Genomic DNA, 20,377 nt, shown 5'->3' with positions numbered 1-20,377 from the left:
CTCCAGATTTTGGCATATGAGAGGGTGACTGGTGCACTTCAATGCACCAGTTACTCCAATATAGCCTATTTAGACTTTTGGAGCAAAATTGGTCAAATAATGGCCAAGATGCATTATACAAAAACATCACCTTTTTGGCCACTGATGGTGGCTCATATAAGTGTGAAATGTGTAGTTTGACATTCGGGTACAGACAACTCATTTAGTCCAAAATCGATAAGACCCCCATATGTACCCTTGTTTGGCGATTACCATAACGATTTGCTTTACCTGTGAGGTCACAATGTGTGTGGGTGTGGGTAGTACCAGTACAATGGGACACACCTACTCACTAATTCCAGGAATTTCTTTTTACAATAATATACCATTGTTTATGTACAATAGAATTAACAAAAGGCATCAAAACTTGATATCTTATACATCATGTAACCAAAAATGGATCAAACAAATCAATGTATTTTATTTCAGATTCTTCAAAGTAGCCACTCTTTGCCTTGTTGACATTGTTGCACACTTTTGGCATTTCCTAAACCAGCTTTATGAGGTAGTTACAAATGCAATGCAATTTTTTCCTTAGTGCAATTCTTTCCCTGCTCAAGATAGTTGTTGTTGTTGACGTGCAAGCACAGTTTCAATTACATAAGCATTGTCATCTCTCCACGCACAGCCCTCTTGAGTTACATTTAACAATGACGTACCCCGGCACCAGGTTAAATGTGACCCCGCCCCCTAAGGATCATTTTATAATTAAATTTGTATCCCAAAAAAGCCAACCAACAGGTCCAGCAATAATGTGATCTTTTTTGTGCATTATAGTCATTTTGATCCACCTTAATATAGTAAATCTAGAAAGACGATAAAAGTCAGCTTTATTTCACACAATACTATGTGAGCTGTAATTGATTTGCAGTTGGAAAGATACAGTAATGCAATAGTTCCTCTTATAGTTCCTGCTAAACAGTGATTCTCTAATGGGGTGCATCAGTTACTAAAGGCTTCATCCCAGGGGCTCATATCAGTGTCAATGGCCACACAGTTGTAGGCAGCATAGCGCAACTTCTCCTCACAGATCTTTGCACTGCAGGAAACAAGGACAGTTAGGGAAATGGGGGAGGCATACCATGTGGCTTTAAAATCCATTTTACGAATGATGTGAAAAGTAGTACTGACCTAGTATAGTTTGGTAAATATAGAGTACTTGAACACGTGGAGGATTTTGGCAGTCCATCAGTGGTTTCAGAGCTAGAAAGGAACATTCATTTACAAACAAATTCATGCAGCAGTACTTGAGGGCTTTACAAAGTATCTTCTTGGGAACAATGCCGTTACAGTACATACCTTTGTCCTTCCGGAAAGATTCCCATAGGTGCTGGGAGACGGCTTCTCCCTGTCACAAACCTCAAAAACCTGCTACGATCCTCTAAAACAAAGTCATTGTAAAAATGAGGACAAATACCCATCTCTGCCCGACATTATCCTAACAGTGAAAGACAATCAGCATTTAACTGACCGTTGGTGAAGTTCATGAGGGCTTCCCAAAAGTATTGCACTTGAACATCAGTCGGTTTCAAGTCCTCAAAGTGAGCTGTGGACAGGGAGTGAATGGTACAATTCAACAAAAATTGGATGGACTAAATATGATCACATATCCATCACATCATGAACTTCCTGCTTATCTGGTGGCAGAGAGCATCGCTGAGCTCCCATAAGGGCACTCACTAAGTCGTTTGAGGGCCTCCACCGTGATCTCAGGATCTCCACACACTTTCTTCTCCACCTCCTGCCAGGTGAGCAGGTCCAGGACAGCCTGGGGCACCACCTTCACCAGCCCCGCATGCATCGCTGCTATCTGGGACACACATTATACTCATACTTGCACTCATAAATCGCTCCAAAAACACACACACACACACTTATTCTCACCAATATCAAACATCTACATTTTATCTGTAGTTCAAATCAACTTGGTTCTTGTACCTGCGGTTTGCACTCCTCGAGACGGGATTTCTGCACTAGACGGATGAACTCCCGGCGGTCCTCGTAGCGGACCACCACACTGCTGCCTCCAGGGATGAGGTCCACCAGCTGGCCATCGCTCAGCAGAGTGGTGTAGACCAGCTCCTGACCAAACTTGAACTCAAACGTCTCCTGGTCCATGTTCTCCATGGCCTCCAGTAGCTTCACCTGCTCACACAAACACACCGGTCATTTGTGTGACCTCTCGCTAACCAAAGCAGAACAGTGATTAATGGAACACTAGCTGAAGTGCTGCTCACCAACACAGAGTCTACAGCAGGGAAGTCTTTGCTCCAGCTGACTGCCTCTCCAGTGAGCTGCTTCCAAACCAGGCCAGGTAAAGCCAGAACCTACACAAGAGGCACAGCAGAGGGGTTTAGCACTCTCCACTGGACATCGATAGATTGAGCAAAGGGGGTGGCGGTAGAGAGGAAGTGATGTCACCAACCAGGAAGTCCTTTCCTCTGAAAGCCCCTCCCATGAGCTGGCCGATCCATTCATACTTCTGGAACTCTTTACAGGACGGGTTGGGTACATAGTAGTCCCTAGCTTCGCCAGTACCCTGGGAAAAGAACAGGGCGGTCAGAACAACTATTCTTCAAATGAATCGTCACCAGAAAGGTGAGGTACTAGAACAGTGAGGGCTAGAGAATGTACCGGTCAGTTACCTGGTTGGACGTGCGGGTGAAGAAAGGCAGGGGCATGGGACACTCTGCAGAGCTGGGGCACAGCTCCTCTGACATATCTGCCAGACTGTCCCGGAATCCACCACCTACAGGACAAAACAGCAGAGTCGGGTATATTGTCTTGATGTATTCTTAGCTGACAAGCACCCGTTTTATTATTGATGTCTTTCCTCTCTCACCTTGATCAATGATTCCCTCTGCAGCAAATTTGCACTCCCACCACTGATCATATTGTGCTGGCCATCTGCGGAAGAAAATAAAAGAAATGCGGAACCAAACGCTGTGTGTATGAAATGAAGCTCTGGACGTATTGAACCTGGGGTCAACCAAAGGGATTAAAGGATGTTACCTGTAGTCCAAGGTTTTCTTAAACTTTTCAGACGGTTTAAGTCCTTCATACACCTGTAAAGACATGCAGTCAAAAGTATACAATTCAATCACCTATAGTAATATTGGGATGAATGGGGGTAACACAGGACACAAATGCTTATGTAAACAAAAAACCTGTGTAAAGACGGCCTTCTTGCAGCTTGGGTCCAGAGAGGGGTTGTCTTTGTGCTCCGCAGCCAGTCGGCGGTTGATGTAGAGACAGGGCATGGAGGTGGGATTACTGGTCTCAGAGTCCTTCAGGCACTGGGTGATGAGGGCAGAGCGGCGCTTTGACAGCAGCAGGTACTGCTTTATATTCTATGGGGTGACAGAGCACACAATAGTTACTAGAGTAAAACAGCCAAAGGTGAATAAGTGGGCAGGGACATACATTTTTTAATCAAACCACAGATAAACAACAGCATGATAATGATCATTCTAGGCCCTGCTTTGATAGACAGTTGGTGTCAAACTGCTAACTCACTTTGATCTGGTTGAAGGTTCCCAGACTGTAGTCCCAGGCCGGGACCAGGTGGGGCAGTAGACTGTCCAGGAGAGAGATGAATCTGCACAGTATGAAGATATAGAAAGCTAGTCAGGCTAAAAGAGAGTGAATGAATGAACCACCGTTTAAATACCAGATGACCAGAAACAGTTTAAATAGACTGGGTCCATTTTGCAGTTTGCCAGGGTGGGAGGGTTCCTCCATACCTCTGGATGATTAAAGCCCTGCGGTAGAGCACGTCAGCTGGGGTCCCCTCCAGGCGAGGGTAGCGCACCAGGTTTGGGGACTGGAACACATCAGCACTGAGGCCCAGGTCTCTCTCAGAGGACGACTTGATCTTCAGACCTCTGACCCGTGTGTCCATGCCCTCTTCTACAGTAGGTGAGCAAACACAGGCCATCAGGGAAGTGGAAAAAAGATTGGAACAGCCAAAGATGGAGACATCCTTTTATCTACTTCCAAAGTCCAAGTTTATAACTGTAATAACAGCTAGTCAAGACTGAGCCCCTCCCAGTTGAGATAACAGGGCAGTTTCAGACTCTAGGCTCTAACCAGGAGAAGTGGTTAAGCAAGAGAATATTAAGAGTTGGATAACCTCTTACCCATACACTCTGCAATTCGAACCTCAATGACCGGAAGGTGGGTTGTCATGTCTTCCAGCACACATACTTCTCCAACCAGATGTCTAGAGGAGAAATAAATAAACACTTTTCAATTGTGTTGTTCAAGATTTACCGTTAATGTCTGTGGCCTGTGATAAGCTAACACACAAATTACTTGTTTGTGACATGTCATCGTCTTCATCGCCATCGTCCATGGTCTGAGGAGTGACCTACTCGTCTATAGTGACATCATTCAGCTTCTTCAGGTTGTCCCTCTCTCCCCCAAATACGTTGACGCTCTTGGGCATGCCATCATCTGATGAATCCAAGGTCAAGATCAGCTTACTACAGGAAAAAACAGAAACATGCCAATATAATTTGAAACAAAGTTTGACCTGTGAGTGTACTCAAATGTATTTATCAAACTTGTTAAATAAGAGTAATTTAAATACTAGTTTAGTTCTAACCAACTTCAATGTACTTAATAGTTATATTGACAGGTCAGAATCAGAGGCCTCCCAGCACCAGCAGACTATTTCCCACTCCCCACTCTGTTGACGAGCCAGATGGCTGCGCTCATCACCACCCCAATCCACGAAACCGGGGGCGACGGGACTCAGAGGGGGAGAGAGACTAGAGACAGAAGAAGAGGGCGAGCGAAAGCCAGTCCTTACACAAATATCACTGTTGATAACAGAGTTTTGTGCTTTAGGCACAGGCCTGAGCGGCCCTACCCGGGTGGAGCGAGTATCCCTGATGAGAAGCCCTGTGGAGTCCTGGCACACGGCAGTGCAATTCCTCGTTTTCTGCCTCTGACCTCTTCAATTGTGTGCGTCACAACACCCATCTGACACACATGATGTTCTAATCTACAGCCTTACTTGACTACAGTGCCTCTCTTCATGTGCAGGCGTATCCAGTGTTTGCCCTGAATGCCTTCACTCTCCCAGTAAGTGTCTACGTTTCCATCAGTAAGATGGGCCACTGCAATACTGTGGTCCTCCTGCAAACACACAAACGCCCGCAGGCACACAATCAGAAAATGCAGGAGAAAACAGTGTCTGTAGTGCTCGCATACACAGTCTATCCATCAACAAATGCAGGCACACGCATGCAAAAAATTATATCTACTCACTGAAGAAGATGACAGTTCAATGCTGGTGACACACCGTTTCAAATTGTCCATGTTCTCATCCTCCTTGCCTATATGGTCATAGAAGTAGTGCACCAAGTCCTCGTCACATTCAAATGTCCAGGTGGGCGGCACGTGTCTGGTAAAACAGAGGAGGCCACTTAAGACTGATGCATACTAGAAGCAATGCATTCGATCTGCTTTAAAGTAAACCCTCATTCACATACAGCTCTCACAAATGGGACTGATGAAAAAGTTGCTATGTCACAGGAACTCCTCGCTCCGCTTGAAGCATTCGGTCTCACCTGAGCTTCTGGACAGCAGCTTCATCACAATCAGCGATCTTAGGCTTAGAGCCTAGATGTAGGGAGCCCTCTATGTCCACCACCTGCTCCCACCTGAGACAGGGAGAGGAGGAAGGTCAGCAAACACATTCAGAAGCCTGTCTTGTTACGTTTTCTTTGGCTGGAGTCATCTTTGGATAGTGTGTATCGTGAGTGTACACACACACCTGTCGCAAGGTTTGTGATCGTAGCCAAAGAGCTGCTGGTGCCTGTTGACAGTTTCGGGGGATTCTACAGGCACCAGTCTGTCCCCTCCTTCTGTGTGCTTACACACCAGGATCCAGCCCTCCTCCAGCTCCTGTCCTACACGGTGCTCCTCCAGCTGCTCCTGTACACCGACACACACACACACACAACACATGAACAAAACAATATCAAACATGTTGCAGACTCATTTACTGTGTACTGTAGGCTGATGGCTGGATGTGCAAATCCTACCTTGTTTATTTTGACCCATAGTCCTTGACTGTTGCAGTATTCTTCCCCAGTAGTCCGAAAAATTGCCCCTTTCTTTAATTCAATGTTATACTTGTATAACTTCTTGCTATGTGGAGTTTGATGGGGGCTTTCCCAAACTGACACAAGGGTCTTTCCTGCAGAGATGCTGGCGGAAGAGCTAAACGAGGCAGTTGAGTTTGATGATGAATCTTTACAGATTTTATAGCAAACCTCCTTTGGGACATAACACAGACATTCTGGCACCAATTCATTCTTCCTAAAACATTCAATGCACTTGTTTAGGAAGCGAATTCTTCCTAGTAAAACATGAGGGTTGTCGCCAGGTGACATTTCCAGCTGTGTTCCAGCTCACAGCTAGGCAGGCGTAGCAGCAGTGACAGTCGGTGAGCTGTGTGAATGCCTCCAGAGTTTAAGGAACACCCCCTGACATTACAGTGAGCAGTTTGGTTTTCCCTTTGTTTTCCTGTACTGACGCTGCAATACTCCTAGAAACATGACACACAAAGCAAAGCCACAACTTTAGACAAAACAGATCATGCCACTCCAGTCTCACCACTTCAGCTGTCGACTACCAAACAAACAGGCTCCTACGAGCTAGCCAGGGTCAGAAGGGTGTGTCAGCCTAACTATCATGTCTGCCAGCTATCCCGGAATCAGGATAAGGTTTCTTGACATGGCATATAACGTCACACTGGGTGGTTCTGCTTAGAAAGTTAGATCAAAGCTGACACTAGTTGGGTAGAACTAGCTAGCAAACCAATACAGCATCTATCTGTTAAGACATACCTTGCCACAACGTTACATTGCAGTGCTAGTTTGCTGCTAATCAGATCGACATACTAACATAAGGTATCATCATTAGCAAGTCATATACCGCACAATTGAGAAATTAATAGCTATCGTTACTCACTTATGCAACTAGCTATTTAGCTAGCAATCTTGGGAGAGCAGTTTCCCTCATCAGTTCCTTCGATAGTTAAGTAAAAACGCACATTTTTGGCATTACTGTACTGTAGCATATACTTGACGCTTACCAGCTAGCTATAGCTACCATACGGAAGTACCCAGATCATCGTCAATCACAGGATCTCGTTTAGCTTTATAATGTTCTTCAAGTGGGCGGGATTTTAGTGTCATGATGTGTGGGGTCATTCATGTGCACCTCAAGTGCCACCTACCTAAACATCGTAGCAGGTTCATGCGAATGATGATGGTATTTCAAGTCTGCAGCACGGCAGCTCCACCTTGCAATTTATAGTACGGGTTTTCCATCTTTGACAGACCAAACATTTCATCAGTTTTGCTCAGTTTTTCATGACAATGCGCATGTAACCTAAAGTAATTTAAACTAATCCGAAGTCAGATTTCAGTTACTTCTATCCATTTTCTCACAAACCCTGTTTTAGGGCGTAAAGTTTTTATGTCATTTTTTAAACGTTCCATCGCTTTAAGGTATTACAGTAATTGCGACCGAATTACAATTGAATAATCTGCTGCTACTGTGTTTATGACAGAGATACCACAAGGACAGGACACCTTCAGGGTTTGTAGAGTTCATGGACATATGGTCCGGTCTGCATCGGTGGGTCTGCGGTGGCTTGGCAGCACAGAAAGGATCAACTCATCAGTGTAAAATAATTATGTGCCAACTAGTGGTCCAGCATGGTGAATATTCGTTGCTATGCAACGAGTTTTGTTTTGGCTTCATGTATCCTTGGTAACTACAGACCCTGAACCAAAACATCCTGAAAAAAAAAATTCAAGCTGAAGGTGTTTGTGGAAAGATACGGATAGAAGTAACTGAAACCTGATTTCGGATTAGTTTACAAGACAGTTTTAATATATAGCCTAGCCTTTTAGATAATGTACACCACTGGCCTACTTTACAGTAAGCTACAGTAGCTAGAGCTAGCTAGCCAGCTTGCTTCGCTGGCGTTAAATTAAGTTTCCCAGTATATCTACAGTACAGTACTACAGTAGTCATTGATTTACTTTGGAATTGGTTTGTGATCATAGTTTCTGCAGTGCACTATGACAGTACTGTACATTTTGCTTTTTTTTCACAGACAAAAAATAGTTCTCGACTCTGGCAAGCAATGGCAGTCATCGCCCAGTCTCACTACATCTTCGGTTTGAGGACAGGTGTAGCCAATAATCTTTGCTTTTTCGATGAGCAAACTGTCATCTTCCCGTGTGGAAACAACTGTGTCCGCTATAACATTGACCAGAGATGGCAGAGATTTATTCCAGGTATTTATTACGTATTCAAGTAGATATATTGCTTGTAATTGTAACATTAGATGTTTCTCTGCTCCAACTAGTGATGTGTCGTTCGTGAACGATTCGTTCATTTTGAACGAATCCTTATAAGGACTCGGGAGTAACGAGTCCTCTCAACGAGTGATTCGTTCATTTCCCGACTAGGTCTTTCTACGAGTCTTTGGATCATTTTTCACGTGACCTGCATAGGCTCTGTAGCTAGAGGAAACGAACGATTCGTTCCTTTCCCGACTCGGTCTTTCTACGAGTCTTTGGATCATTTTTCACGTGACCTGCATAGGCTCTGTAGCTAGAGGAAACGAATGATTAGTTCCTTCCCCGACTCGGTCTTTCTACGAGTCTTTGGATCCTTTTTTCACGTGACCCGCATTGTATTTTTTAGTAGAGGAAACAGTTTCCTTATTCCCTTTCGCGTGGCCACTGTTTTAGTAAGACGTGAATGAATGATATTCGCTCAAGTCATCATACTGACTGGTTTTGTTATTTTCACTTTACATTTACACTTACAGTTTAGTGCAGTGTAATTGTTTGACGTGATAATTAAATGCTAGTGTGATAATGCATGACCAAATCATACAAACTCATGATACATTATTTTAATGCAGGAATTTATTTAGAAATAGTATTTGCTGGTGCACATGTCATGCATTAACCTACAGTGGACGTATAGGGGCTATACGTCCTTTGCAGCCGAATCAGTAAAAAGAACCGAACTTCCCATCACTAGCTCCAACACACGGGAAACATCTAAAACATGCAGGGCAGAGAGGTCGAGGACTAGGAACCAACAACATTTTTTATTTGTATTATAGCGACATTTTCGTAAAATTTCTGACGAGCGTTGAGAGCTAGGTGGGCGATAATGGGACCCCTTAATGCTAGGTCTCAATGTGACAACTCTAAATCATAGACTGCCTATGCTCTGAACAAATAAATTATAGCAATAATTGTTTCACCTAATTGCAGGACTACAACCATCATCATCAAACAGGACACCCTTATTTTTTTACGGTATTAAATTCACACTGTACCTTTTTCTAAATCTCCCTCTAGGCACAGAGAGGAGTCAGGGCATGCAGGCTCTGGCTATAAGTGCTAACCGGCGCTATTTAGCGGTGTCGGAGCGCGGTGAGAAGGGAACCATCACTGTGTACGACCTGCAGCATGAGCAGAGCAGGAAGAGGAAGGTGCTGAGTGGTGGAGACGTGGCCGTGCAGGAGTTTGTCTGCATGGCCTTTTCCCCTGACTCCAAGTACCTGATAGGCCAGGCAGGGGGTCCAGACTGGATCCTGTTTTACTGGATGTGGGAGAAGCAAAAGGTTATGGCCACTGTGAAGGCCACTGGGGTCAGCAACCCCATTAATCAGGTATTGCTAACAAAACTCCCCACTAACAGACACACACACACACACACACGTAGCTCAAACAGCATTGTATTTACATTGTTTTCGGCTCAACAGGTCAGCTTCAACCCTCATGACAACACACAGGTATGCGTAAGTGGCAGCGGGGTGTTTAAGCTCTTCCGCTACACTGAAGGAGCCTTAAAGCAGTCCAACTTCCTTAAACTGGAGTCCCAGAACTTCCTGTCCCACACCTGGATGTCTGAGGAGCGGGTGATCGTCGGGACAGATACGGGCAAGCTGATGGTGTTTGAGTCCGGGGACCTGCGCTGGGAGATGAACGTCATCACCAAGTCCACGGCACAGGACGCTGAGCAGTCCGCAGAGAGGTCAGGAGGTCACAAAACAAACAAGCTCGGTACTCTAATGTGAAATGGACCTTTAACGTCCTATCCATGTCTTTGTGCGGCTCAGACAAATGGAGAAGAGGAAGTCAGAGGACTCCAAGACAGAGGGAGTCTCAGCCCTTTTACCCAGAGTCACCGCTATCACCTCCTATTCGAAGGGCTTTGTCTGCTCTGCCGGCCTTGGCACCGTGTGTCTGTTTGAGAAGACTGAGGAGAAGGACGTATACCGGAAGACAAGAGAGATACAGGTGACTCCACTGTGGATGACAGGACAGACGAGAAGAGCAGTGGCCTGAGTTGCATTCAGTTTGTGTGTATTTGTGTGGGTGCTGTTTGTGTGCGTGTGCCCTGTGTGGTTGTGTGTATGTGTGTGTGTGTCCCAGATACCCCCAGACCCGTGCAGCAATGAGCCCAACCTGGCGGAGCGTCAGGAGATAGTGAGCCTGTGTATCAGCCCCTCAGAGGAGATCCTGGTCACCAGTACGGACCGTGGTCAGCTGTACAGCATCACCTTGTCCTCTGCTGAGATGAGCAAGGTAGTATACACCTGCACTCATGTAGGCCAGCACATTACAACTAGAAACTTGTATTACAGTTTTTCACAATCTTCACATTTACGAAACCTCTGACTCTTCTGGCAAAATCAAACACTCGCCTCTAAATGATTTAACATGTGCTCAGAATCAAACAATGCTCTCAGATCGTAAACACAGCAAATCAATATATAAGCAAATGGAGCAATCATTAGACACAACACAAACAATTTTGAGAACACAGCATCCAGGGCACGTGTAAAGAAAAATGTGTTTATGTATACACAGTAAATGCATTTTGCAATAAAGAAAATATTACAGTAACCATCACAACTTAGTACTGTCAACAAAGAACCCAAAAAAAAGGGTAAAAACTCTGGTGTACCGGATCCAGTGTTGAAAACACTCCACACCTATGTCTCCACAGGCCAATTCCATTGCCTGTAGGAGATTTACCTGGTATATGGGTTTCGGTCATAGACTTTCCACTGCCAAGCAGCGAAAAACTCTTCAATTGGGTTGAGAAAAGGGCTGAATTGTGGAATGCAAACATTTACAGTAAAAATTGCTGGTTGATGTTGAACACTTCTCGTATACGGACACCACGGTGAAAGCTGACATTGTCCAAACCACCATTAGAAGCAAGTGTGAACAATGTTTTTCATTGTGTTTTACAGATGACAACTGTGTTGCAGATGTGTTTTCTGTTTGCTGCCTATGTTAACTATTTTGCAGTACAAGTGCATCACAGTGCAGTGTTTTTAGTGAGTGAGAATGTGTTTAGCGTTTTGCCAAAAGAGTGACTGAGTCGACAAAAGAGTTAAGGCCACTGATAATTTTGTTCAGAGAATGTGGTTTAGTTTAGCAATTGTGAAAAGTTTTAAGTTGAACTTGTGGCTTTCATTTCCCTGTTTTGTCCACCAGGGGGAGCGAGCCCATTTTGAGTTCCTGTCCCACTCTTTCCACTCCAACATCATCACTGGCCTGTCCATCTGCATCCGCAAACCCCTCATTGCCACCTGCTCCTTGGACCACTCTGTACGAATCTGGAACTTTGAAAACAAGTGAGATAGCCTTAGAATGCACACTTAGCAAGCTTTGCTAATATCTCTATAGACACTGTTTTACCATTTTCATCGATCTTGCATTTACCACTTAGTCATTTTATGTTAGATAGGAAATTACTATAAATTCAGACATGCATGCTTTGAGTGTGGACTGACAGCTTTCCTATGGCTGTGGTCAGCGTGCTGGAGCTGTCTAAGGAGTTCCAGGAAGAGGCCTTCAGTGTGGCTCTGCACCCCTCTGGCCTCTTCCTCCTTGTGGGCTTTTCTGACAAGCTGCGGCTCATGAACCTGCTCATCGACGACATCCGGACCTTCAAAGAGTTCACCATAAGGGGCTGCCGAGAGGTGTGTGTGTGTGTGGGGGGGGGGGGGGGGGGGGGGCAGTGCTTATGCGTGCGTGTGGAGATGTTATCTATTGTCAACCAAACGCAAATGAATGTTCAGTTTTTTCAATGTTACAAATGTGGATGTGTGTCCATTGCCTGCTTTACCACCAGTGTGCGTTCAGTCACGGGGGTCACATGTTTGCTGCGGTCAACGGCAACATCATCCACATCTACTCGTCGACCACATTTGAGAACCTTCTCAATTTGAAAGGTCACAACGGAAAGGTGAGATGAAGTACAGATCCTGCACGCCCAGTGCCTGAAGAAGTAGTTCGGAAAACTCCCATCTCCAGCCTGAGGATTATGAGCACGTTGAGGGCCACATCGTCCAAACCCTTGTTGTGGCCCCACCAGGTGAGGGCCATTGTGTGGAGCACCGATGACAGCCGCCTGGTGTCATGCGGGATGGACGGTGCCGTGTACGAGTGGAACAGCCTCACCAGCAAGCGAGAGTCCGAGAACGTGCTCAAGTCCTGCAGCTACACAGCTGTCACTATCTCCCCCGATGCCAAGAGCATCTTCGCTGTCGGCACCGACTGCACCCTGAAGGAGATCCAGGACTGTCAGGTTGGTGGGGCCGGGCCGTTTCACACACCCGACGATCTGTCTCTCTTATGGAATAGTCTGTTAGGAGTGTCCACACTCATTCCAATTGCCATCATGAATGTATCTTGGTTTGTGCACTGTGTGTGGAGTGTTAGAGGTAGCGTGGACCAATAAGAAGCCTTTTGTCAGATCCTCAGGGAGGTGGCAGCAGATGATGTGACCTATACCACCATCGCCATGTCCCGCTCGGGTAGGGTGCTGTTTGCTGGGACGTCTATCGGCACAGTGAGAGCCATCAAGTACCCCCTCCCCATGCAGAAGGACTGGATCGAGTACCAGGCCCACTCCGCCCCCGTAACCAAGGTGAGGTTGAAATCTGGTCCAAAACATGACATAGCATATAGACTTTCAGTAAGATGATAAAATAGGTTTATCAGCAGCATAGAGACAGTCAAATCAGAAAAAGACTGTGTTTGCGTGTGCTGGGGTTTAGCTGTTGTGACCAACGGCTCTTGTTTGTCCCGTTGAGATGGTGATCACGTTTGACGACCAGTTCCTGCTGACGGTGTCAGAGGACGGCTGCCTGCTCATCTGGAAGATCATCGACAAGGAGGGCCGAGGTCTTAGGAGAGACAAGGAGATCAGCTACGCAGAGGAGATTCTCATCACCAAGTCCGAGCTGGAGGAGAAGGTACAGGGGAGGAGGACTGGGGAACCAGGCGGACTTCAATATCTGTGAGTCGGATGTTCTCAACCCGGGTTTTCTACAGAACCAGATCATGTTGGAGCTGAAGACGCGCGTGGAGGAGCTGAAGATGGAGAACGAGTACCAGCTGCGCCTGAAGGACATGAACTACAACAAGAGGATGGAGGAGCTCTCGGAGAAGTCCAACCAAGAAATTGAGTCTCTCAAGACCAAGGACCAGGTCCAAAACACACATTCAACACACCTGCTTACCACCGTCAATAGTTTCTAGGTTAAGTGAGCAATCCTTGAGCAGGCTGACAGTGTGTGTAGAAAGACCTGAGAATGTGTCCTTATATTTATAGATTATGAAAACTGAAAGGGAGAAGCAGGAAAAGATCCACCGGGAAGCAATGGCAGAGGTTATGGAGAAACACTCCAAGGAACTGCAGAACTTTGGTCAGGTCGCCGACAAGCACAGTCCCACATGAGTATCAAATCAAATGTATTTGTATAGCCCTTTTTACACGCAAGCATGTCACAGAGGGCTTCACATACGCCCATAGAGTATGCATTTGTGTGAATATGTAAAGCAGTCGTAGAGTCCAACTGACATTCCCCTGCCCGAATCAACTCTCCAGAGTCGACCAGTAACCAGAAGCTGATGTTGGAGTACGAGAAGTACCAGGAACTGCAGCTCAATTCCCAGAATATAGAAGAGGACTATGAGAGACAACTAAAGGCCTTGGAGGAGAAGCAGAGCCATTCCCTGGAGGAGCTCACCCTCTTCTACGAGTCCAAGCTCCAGGAGAAAATCCTCATTCTGGGGCAGGTCAGTTGGAGTGGGGTGAGGGGGGGGAGCTGGGGGCTCAATACTAATAGGCCTGATGGGCCTTTTGTCAGCTGGTGTCTGGTGCGTGTTTGTGCCTGCAGAGCCAGGACGAGCTCCAACAGCAGACCAGGGCGTTTGACGAGACCAAGAAGCAGATGGAGGAGGACGGAGATATGGAGATCCAGGACATCCGCATCAGATATGAGAGGAAGCTACGGGAGGAGAAGGAGGTCAACCAGCGGCTGAAGGGAGAGACAGGCATCATGAGGAAGAAGGTATCTCATCCTTTCTCCCAGTCGCCCTGATCCAGTTCCTGCTGTTGCACACACTCAATAAATGACTGTCTCAGAACTGTCATTACATGACACACCACCTCCTTTCAGTAGTCAATTTAAAACCACTAATCCAAAGGGTTCCAATGTCGTTGAACCATTCGGTTGAAGTTTGAATTATTGTAGTCACGTTGGAATACATCATGTAATACAAATATAAACTCCATTATTTGATTGATTTTCTTGTTGTTGATAGCTGTGTTCCCTTAGGTGATTCAATGTCAGCTCTGAGTAGAGGCAGACTCAAGAGTGTGGATATTCATTTCCCAGCTGGATTCCATCCAATTTCTGAAATTTCCACTGTATTGATTCTCATTCTGTTGTACTTACTACTGAACTAAATGGCTGTCGGCTCATTGTGAAGGCACCCCTTTCTCTTCATACAGCTCCCCTGTCTCTTCTAATGTATTCCCCCTATGGTGAAAATTATTCTGACCATACTGTGTACTTTGAATAGTCAAGATGCCGGCTTGATACAATGTATTTATTATGTACGGCACATGAGCAAACGGAGCGCTCTGCAACCAGTCATGACGGAAGACGCGTATTACTACAAGTCGTTCGAAGGAGTGGTCCCGTTTACAATTCACACAGAGCCCTATCCAAACCTCTAACATATGGCCATCACAAAACAATCACTCAATGTAGCTGTCCCATGTCTTTTTTGATGTTACATTTCTCTCCAGGGCAGGAGGTGGTAAAGCTACAGGAGCTGACCATTCAAATGGCCAGCTTTCCTTTGTGTGGTCATTTTCAAACAAGAGTTATTTAATACAAACAGTGAAACAGGAAAAGGTCTCTAGAGCAAAAGTTCAAACAGCTGCTGCAATAGTACTTTACTGTGTGTCTTCAATCGACCATTTCAATAACTTCCCCATCTCAGGTCATAAATACCTAACAACCAGACTTCATTCACTATCAAGATAGAAAGCCATATAAGATGCTACACCCATCGTCTTAACCTTACTTAAACTAGTCTCTGGCTGTCCTTTATCAATGAACAAAGGAGGTTACTGATGACCACTTCTTAAAAACACATACATTGTACATATGCCCTAAAATCCTTTCACACGACCCCACAGTTCAACAGCCTGCAGAAGGAGATAGACGACAGGACCGTGGAGATTGAGAGGCTGAAGGGGGAGCAGCAAAAGCTGCATGGCGTCATCAGGTCTCTGGAGAAGGACATTGTGGGTCTGAAGAAGGAGATCCAGGAACGGGATGAGACCATTCAGGACAAGGTAGACGTGTGTGCGGGTGTGGTGGGGGTGTACTTGTATTGCTCAGGACCCAAGGATGTGCAATGTCGCATGTGAAGTTGTTTGGATGACCAGCTTGCGAGAAATAAATTGACCAAAATTCGACAAATTGTTCACCACCATGTTGAGCAGCCCAATTATTTGTTTGTAAACAATCGGGATGCGCGCGCACTGTGGCTGCAGAAAACCGGGAAAGGATAGCATTTTAAATGGCAAAAGGACCACATGGATCATACAAATAGTTAGATTTAAAAAGACCAAAAGCGTCGAGGAGGACATGCCTCTAGGAGAGAAAGCGATTACCCATCTGTCGCATCAGAATTTTGATTCGGGTCACGAAAGTCTTGAAATTTGAGTGAGAATGTCGCCCGGTACAGACCGCATAGTCGAGCGGCAACCATGTCTTCACGTCATGTCACAAAGTTCATAATTGTACACTTTTACAGTCAATTCTACATTTAAAAAGTCGAGCAGGGCAGCTTTCAAGATATATTGGAGTTCTGCTTTTAGTCAGCTGGTCCGATTATTTTTCTGATTTGTTTAAACTGGCAATCTGAGTGAGACTACATCCCAGTTACACTGTTTTGACGTTAGCCTCAGTCAGACTCGCTCATTGGCAGTGTGCACAATGTTGTATTTCACTCCATTCTACACCAGAAACGTCAGGGAGGACTGCCTAATGTAGATACGAGTCTGGTGAAGATAGCCAGAATCTCGGATTTCTTTAATCTGTCTGTTTCATTCCTCATTTGCCTGAGAAAGCGACCTCCGTTAGCCAGGCTAGTTTTGCCCGATCACTTGGACAGGCTATTTATTTAAGGGTATCGGGGTCAAGAGACTTTTGTGCATAGACAAGTGAACGTAAATGTATTTGTCCAAAGGCCAAGAGCCTCAAAAAGTGTATATCAAGCCCTGCAATCCAGTGGCCAGAGATATATGATGACCTGAACGACACTCCAAGAGTAATAGAACGGGGAGAAGTTCGGCTGTGTCTACTACCGCGCACTTGTGCACTTTGAGCACTGACTTTCAGTGCTTAGGGCGCGTCACTCCTAAACCAGAATAATTCAGTGCACTGAAAGTACCAGGATGGCGCACTGCAAACGGTCCAAAAAAACAGTGTACAACTATGGACACTACGCGCCCTAAACGGGCGCCATCTTGGCTACGTAGCGGAAAAGGAGGAGCCCTTTCGGCAGCTTTTTCCACTTGAGTGGAGAAGCGCGTTCATTTTGGCAGATTTTGCGGGTGTCGCAAGCAGATTTGCGTCCGTCACTTCCACCAAGTGTTTAATGTAAGTGTTCCATTTGAGACAGCACTTATCAGCAACGGAGTGCACTGAATATGTAAGTGCACTGTTTTGCAGTGCACTGTATTGCAGTGTACTTTGTAAAGTGCGCGGTAGTAGACACATACTTCGTCTTTTGCAACCCACATGCGCAGTTGAGCCTGCTTGACAGTTGGTGACGTAGGGTGATAATTGGTCTATAGAGCCATGGATATCACCAAAAAACCAACACGTTTGCCATCAACGGGCTCTATACTAGCATTCATCGTCAAGAGATGCTAGTTCCATAAAAAAAAATACGTAAAACACGTGGAAGTTCAAAACGGTTTCTCCCTCTCCACAGGAGAGGAGGATCTACGATTTGAAGAAAAAGATCCAGGAGCTGGAGAAGTTCAAGTTTGTGCTGGACTACAAGATCAAAGAGCAGAAGAAGCAGATCGAGCCCAGGGAGAACGACGTCAAGGACATGAAGGAGCAAATCCAGGAGGCGAGTCCTTGTGTAGATCAAACAGCTCAACCCTCTGGACAACACATTAATATATAAGAAAGAATCTATAAAAGTACATATCACATTAACATTCATCATACAGCGAGCGAGTCTCAATCCTTTAGGTGGAATGTATCAGATTTCTGATAAGTAACCATGCTGTGGCCTTTTAAGCTAATTGACTTAATTGATGTTGAGGCTCCGTTTGATTAGATGGAGGGTGAGCTGGAGCAGTTCCACAAGAGGAACTCTCACATGGAGCTGAACATCACAGACCTGAAACTCAAGCTCAAGACTGCGGAGAAGGAAGTGAACAAGGGGATGCAGAGGGTAAGAGCTGTACTCGAATGAAACATGGATAGTGGAGAGCTGGAAAAAGCACAGCACCATCGTTCTGAGTACCTTTATAGGCTGCTGCTAAAAGCAGCCGGCTTCCTCTGCTCTCGTCTCGGCAGTGTTTTTAATCGGGTTGATATCGCGTTTATATTTATCATCATTTATTGTCTCTCTCTCCCTCACCTGTCTATTGTCACAGGTGAGGGATGTGGAGGCTCTGGTTCGCCGGTTCAAGATAGACCTCCACAACTGTGTGGGCTTTATCCAGGAGCCCAAGAGACTGAAGAACAGCATACGAGAACTGTACAGCCGCTACATCCAGCAGAGCGATGTGGTGAGGCTGCCCGAGGCACCGTGTGCACATACACACAGAGATATATATACACTGTGGGCAGTATGTTTACACATACACACACCATGTAGAGTCGTGGTGTTGCATTATCGTTCATAATAAATTAACATGAAAGATCAATCTACCTTGAGGTAAACTTGTAATGATCAAATCACTAATAATTCCAGCAACATAAGTAAAGATTAGGGATACCGTTAAACTGTCGAGAGCCAGTATGACCACATAGATGTTAATTAGGGTTTTTGGAGAGAAGAGCTCTCTTGGGATTATGGGCAGTTTGACATGTATTCACAACTCAGTTTTCCAGGCAGTCCTTTGCAAACTGATCATAAAAATAGCATGAGAAGTGTGTGTGTGTGTCAGGTGGAGATAGTTGGCATGGACGCTGACATCCAGAGGGAGTTCAGCCGTCAGAGGGAACACCTGGAGCACAACGTCGCGTCTCTGAAGAGGAAGCTGGCCAAAGACACGGAGGTCCACAGGATTGACAACGTCAAGATCATGAAGGTACAAGCTTGTCACCCTGAACCGAGCTCACCTGGCTGTGAGGCTCCTCCTCAGGCCACATTTCCAATCACTCTCCATCGTGGAAACCGTGCGGGAACATGTAGCTCACATTGTGCCATTTACACCACGAGGGTTGTTAAAGAAAGAAACAAAGACTGGTGAACGATCACCCTCTAAATACAACTAGAAAAACGATGCACGTGTTGATTTAGTTGACCTCAGTTGAGCTTCGCCTGCAGTGATGTCACCTCTGTGCAGGAGAACGTGTCTCTGATCAAGGAGATCAATGAGCTGCGTCGGGAGCTGCGTCTGACCAGAGCTCAGGTCCAAGACCCCCGGAGCCAGACGGCCATCAACAAGACCATCAAGAGCTCCACCGACCTCAGAGGTGAAACAGCTGTCAACACCCCCTCGATATTACCACCCTCAGAGAACAGGACTGTGACGCCTCCTGATCTATACCTTCTCTTTGTGTCCTTTTTCGTGTGCGTGTCACCTCAGCGCCCACCGGCAGGGAGTCACCTCCAGGGAGTTTGGTGCTGCGTCTGAACTTTGAGCAGGAGGCCGAGCGGATCATCCAGCTGCAGCGCGTGGAGATCCAGAGGCTGAGGCAGGAGATCCAGGGTCAGACCCACGGCCTGCGGGCCCCCTCCACCGCCAGGCTGCCGGCTATCCTTACCTGAAGAGCAGGAGGTGACCCAGGGCAGGAGGGCAGAGACTTTCAGGCCCGGTTCAGACAAAGTTTGGGTTTAGTGAAAGGATGCATTTGAAACACCACCACCTATGGTCGGAGACAGGCTTGACCAAATGTGTTCGGTGTATGTATGATATACAGTCAATAAAGGCTTTCTTGAAGTACGTGTCAAGAAATGTGTGGAATTTTCTATTTGACTTTGTCTTAGTTTGCACAATTTCACTGAACTGAAGACTGGCTCTTATGCTAGATGCTCGACAGTCTGCTATTTAAAATCTAGTGTAAGCTTGCTTTGAGAACTCCTATTGTCACACGAGAGGCCATCTTAGATCATGTAAATGACGCCACACTGGGGGGGACAGTGTAGCCATTATCTAGGGACACTGACATCACAGCCGCACTTGGCAGCGTGTGGACCCCCCCCCCCCCCCCCCCCCCCCCCCCCCCCACCCCCCTGTTCTCTCCAGCCCAGTCATTGTGTTCGGAGGCTGCCCCATTGTCTGTCTGCTTGGTGTCTCACTGCAAAACACTGGAGGATGACACCAATCCCCCTTCGTGGACACTAGTACACGTGTTGACGTGTCTGCATTTGTATGTCCTCGATTTTATTGCCATTGTGGAGGAGCGGACTCGAGCGATCCTGCGATGCCAGTTTTGACAGAACCCAGTCACGGTGGCAATGTTGCATCAGACTTGTGTGGGTTGAACTGAGCACGTTTCTCGTCAGACCTGGACCACTGTCACCCTCCACGCAGCGCTGCCACTCTCCCAGGGAATCCTACCGAGTTGGACTCTGGCTTGACAATGGCTGAAGGGCAGAATCGGGAGTTAAGAGTGTGGGAATCCAAGAGGAGAGAGCTCAGCCCAAGTGGACCCCATTACAGTTGAGGATTGGCTCCCAGGGTATCCCTGAGACACTCATCACACAGA

General features: G+C 46.2%; 2 protein-coding genes across 2 annotated transcripts; one reads left to right on the top strand and one right to left on the bottom strand.

Moving 5' to 3' along the window:
- Positions 1 to 436: 436 nt before the first annotated feature.
- Positions 437 to 7,192, bottom strand: LOC124472227 (E3 ubiquitin-protein ligase HECTD3-like). Its single transcript, XM_047026953.1, has 22 exons — positions 7,024 to 7,192; positions 6,093 to 6,598; positions 5,822 to 5,982; positions 5,616 to 5,708; positions 5,314 to 5,449; positions 5,060 to 5,181; positions 4,413 to 4,523; positions 4,179 to 4,261; positions 3,783 to 3,948; positions 3,556 to 3,637; positions 3,207 to 3,389; positions 3,052 to 3,104; positions 2,882 to 2,946; positions 2,685 to 2,788; positions 2,465 to 2,578; positions 2,277 to 2,366; positions 1,978 to 2,184; positions 1,720 to 1,849; positions 1,511 to 1,585; positions 1,339 to 1,420; positions 1,171 to 1,242; positions 437 to 1,078 (listed from the first exon to the last, which is right to left on the bottom strand). The coding sequence occupies exons 2-22, from the start codon at positions 6,441 to 6,443 to the stop codon at positions 982 to 984; spliced, it is 2,577 nt and encodes an 858-aa protein (XP_046882909.1). The 5' UTR covers positions 6,444 to 6,598; positions 7,024 to 7,192; the 3' UTR covers positions 437 to 981.
- A 993-nt stretch (positions 7,193 to 8,185) lies between these two features.
- Positions 8,186 to 19,538, top strand: cfap57 (cilia and flagella associated protein 57). Its single transcript, XM_047026940.1, has 22 exons — positions 8,186 to 8,363; positions 9,447 to 9,760; positions 9,854 to 10,125; positions 10,211 to 10,391; positions 10,527 to 10,679; positions 11,601 to 11,740; positions 11,923 to 12,088; positions 12,241 to 12,354; positions 12,484 to 12,696; positions 12,865 to 13,038; positions 13,205 to 13,366; positions 13,446 to 13,601; positions 13,726 to 13,819; positions 14,002 to 14,192; positions 14,294 to 14,467; positions 15,607 to 15,765; positions 17,415 to 17,558; positions 17,772 to 17,888; positions 18,094 to 18,228; positions 18,610 to 18,753; positions 19,012 to 19,141; positions 19,255 to 19,538. Exons 1-22 carry the CDS (start codon positions 8,210 to 8,212, stop codon positions 19,434 to 19,436), a joined length of 3,669 nt encoding a protein of 1,222 aa, XP_046882896.1. The 5' UTR covers positions 8,186 to 8,209; the 3' UTR covers positions 19,437 to 19,538.
- Positions 19,539 to 20,377: the final 839 nt, after the last annotated feature.

This window comes from Hypomesus transpacificus, chromosome 10, assembly GCF_021917145.1.
Source record: "Hypomesus transpacificus isolate Combined female chromosome 10, fHypTra1, whole genome shotgun sequence".
NCBI lineage: Eukaryota > Metazoa > Chordata > Actinopteri > Osmeriformes > Osmeridae > Hypomesus > Hypomesus transpacificus.
This window is presented reverse-complemented; position numbering and strand designations above follow the sequence as displayed.

Bases quoted from the DNA above. Each gene is read 5' to 3' on its own strand.
- cfap57 (XM_047026940.1), top strand. From the start codon at position 8,210: ATGGCAGTCATCGCCCAGTCTCACTACATCTTCGGTTTGAGGACAGGT. The intron at 9,761-9,853 runs GTATTGCTAACA...TCGGCTCAACAG, and splicing joins TCAGCAACCCCATTAATCAG to GTCAGCTTCAACCCTCATGA. The intron at 13,820-14,001 runs GTCAGGTCGCCG...TCAACTCTCCAG, and splicing joins CAAGGAACTGCAGAACTTTG to AGTCGACCAGTAACCAGAAG.
- LOC124472227 (XM_047026953.1), bottom strand. From the start codon at position 6,443: ATGTCACCTGGCGACAACCCTCATGTTTTACTAGGAAGAATTCGCTTC. The intron at 2,789-2,881 runs GTGAGAGAGGAA...TTTGTCCTGTAG, and splicing joins AGAGGGAATCATTGATCAAG to GTGGTGGATTCCGGGACAGT. The intron at 1,586-1,719 runs GTGAGTGCCCTT...CCCTGTCCACAG, and splicing joins GGAGGCCCTCAAACGACTTA to CTCACTTTGAGGACTTGAAA.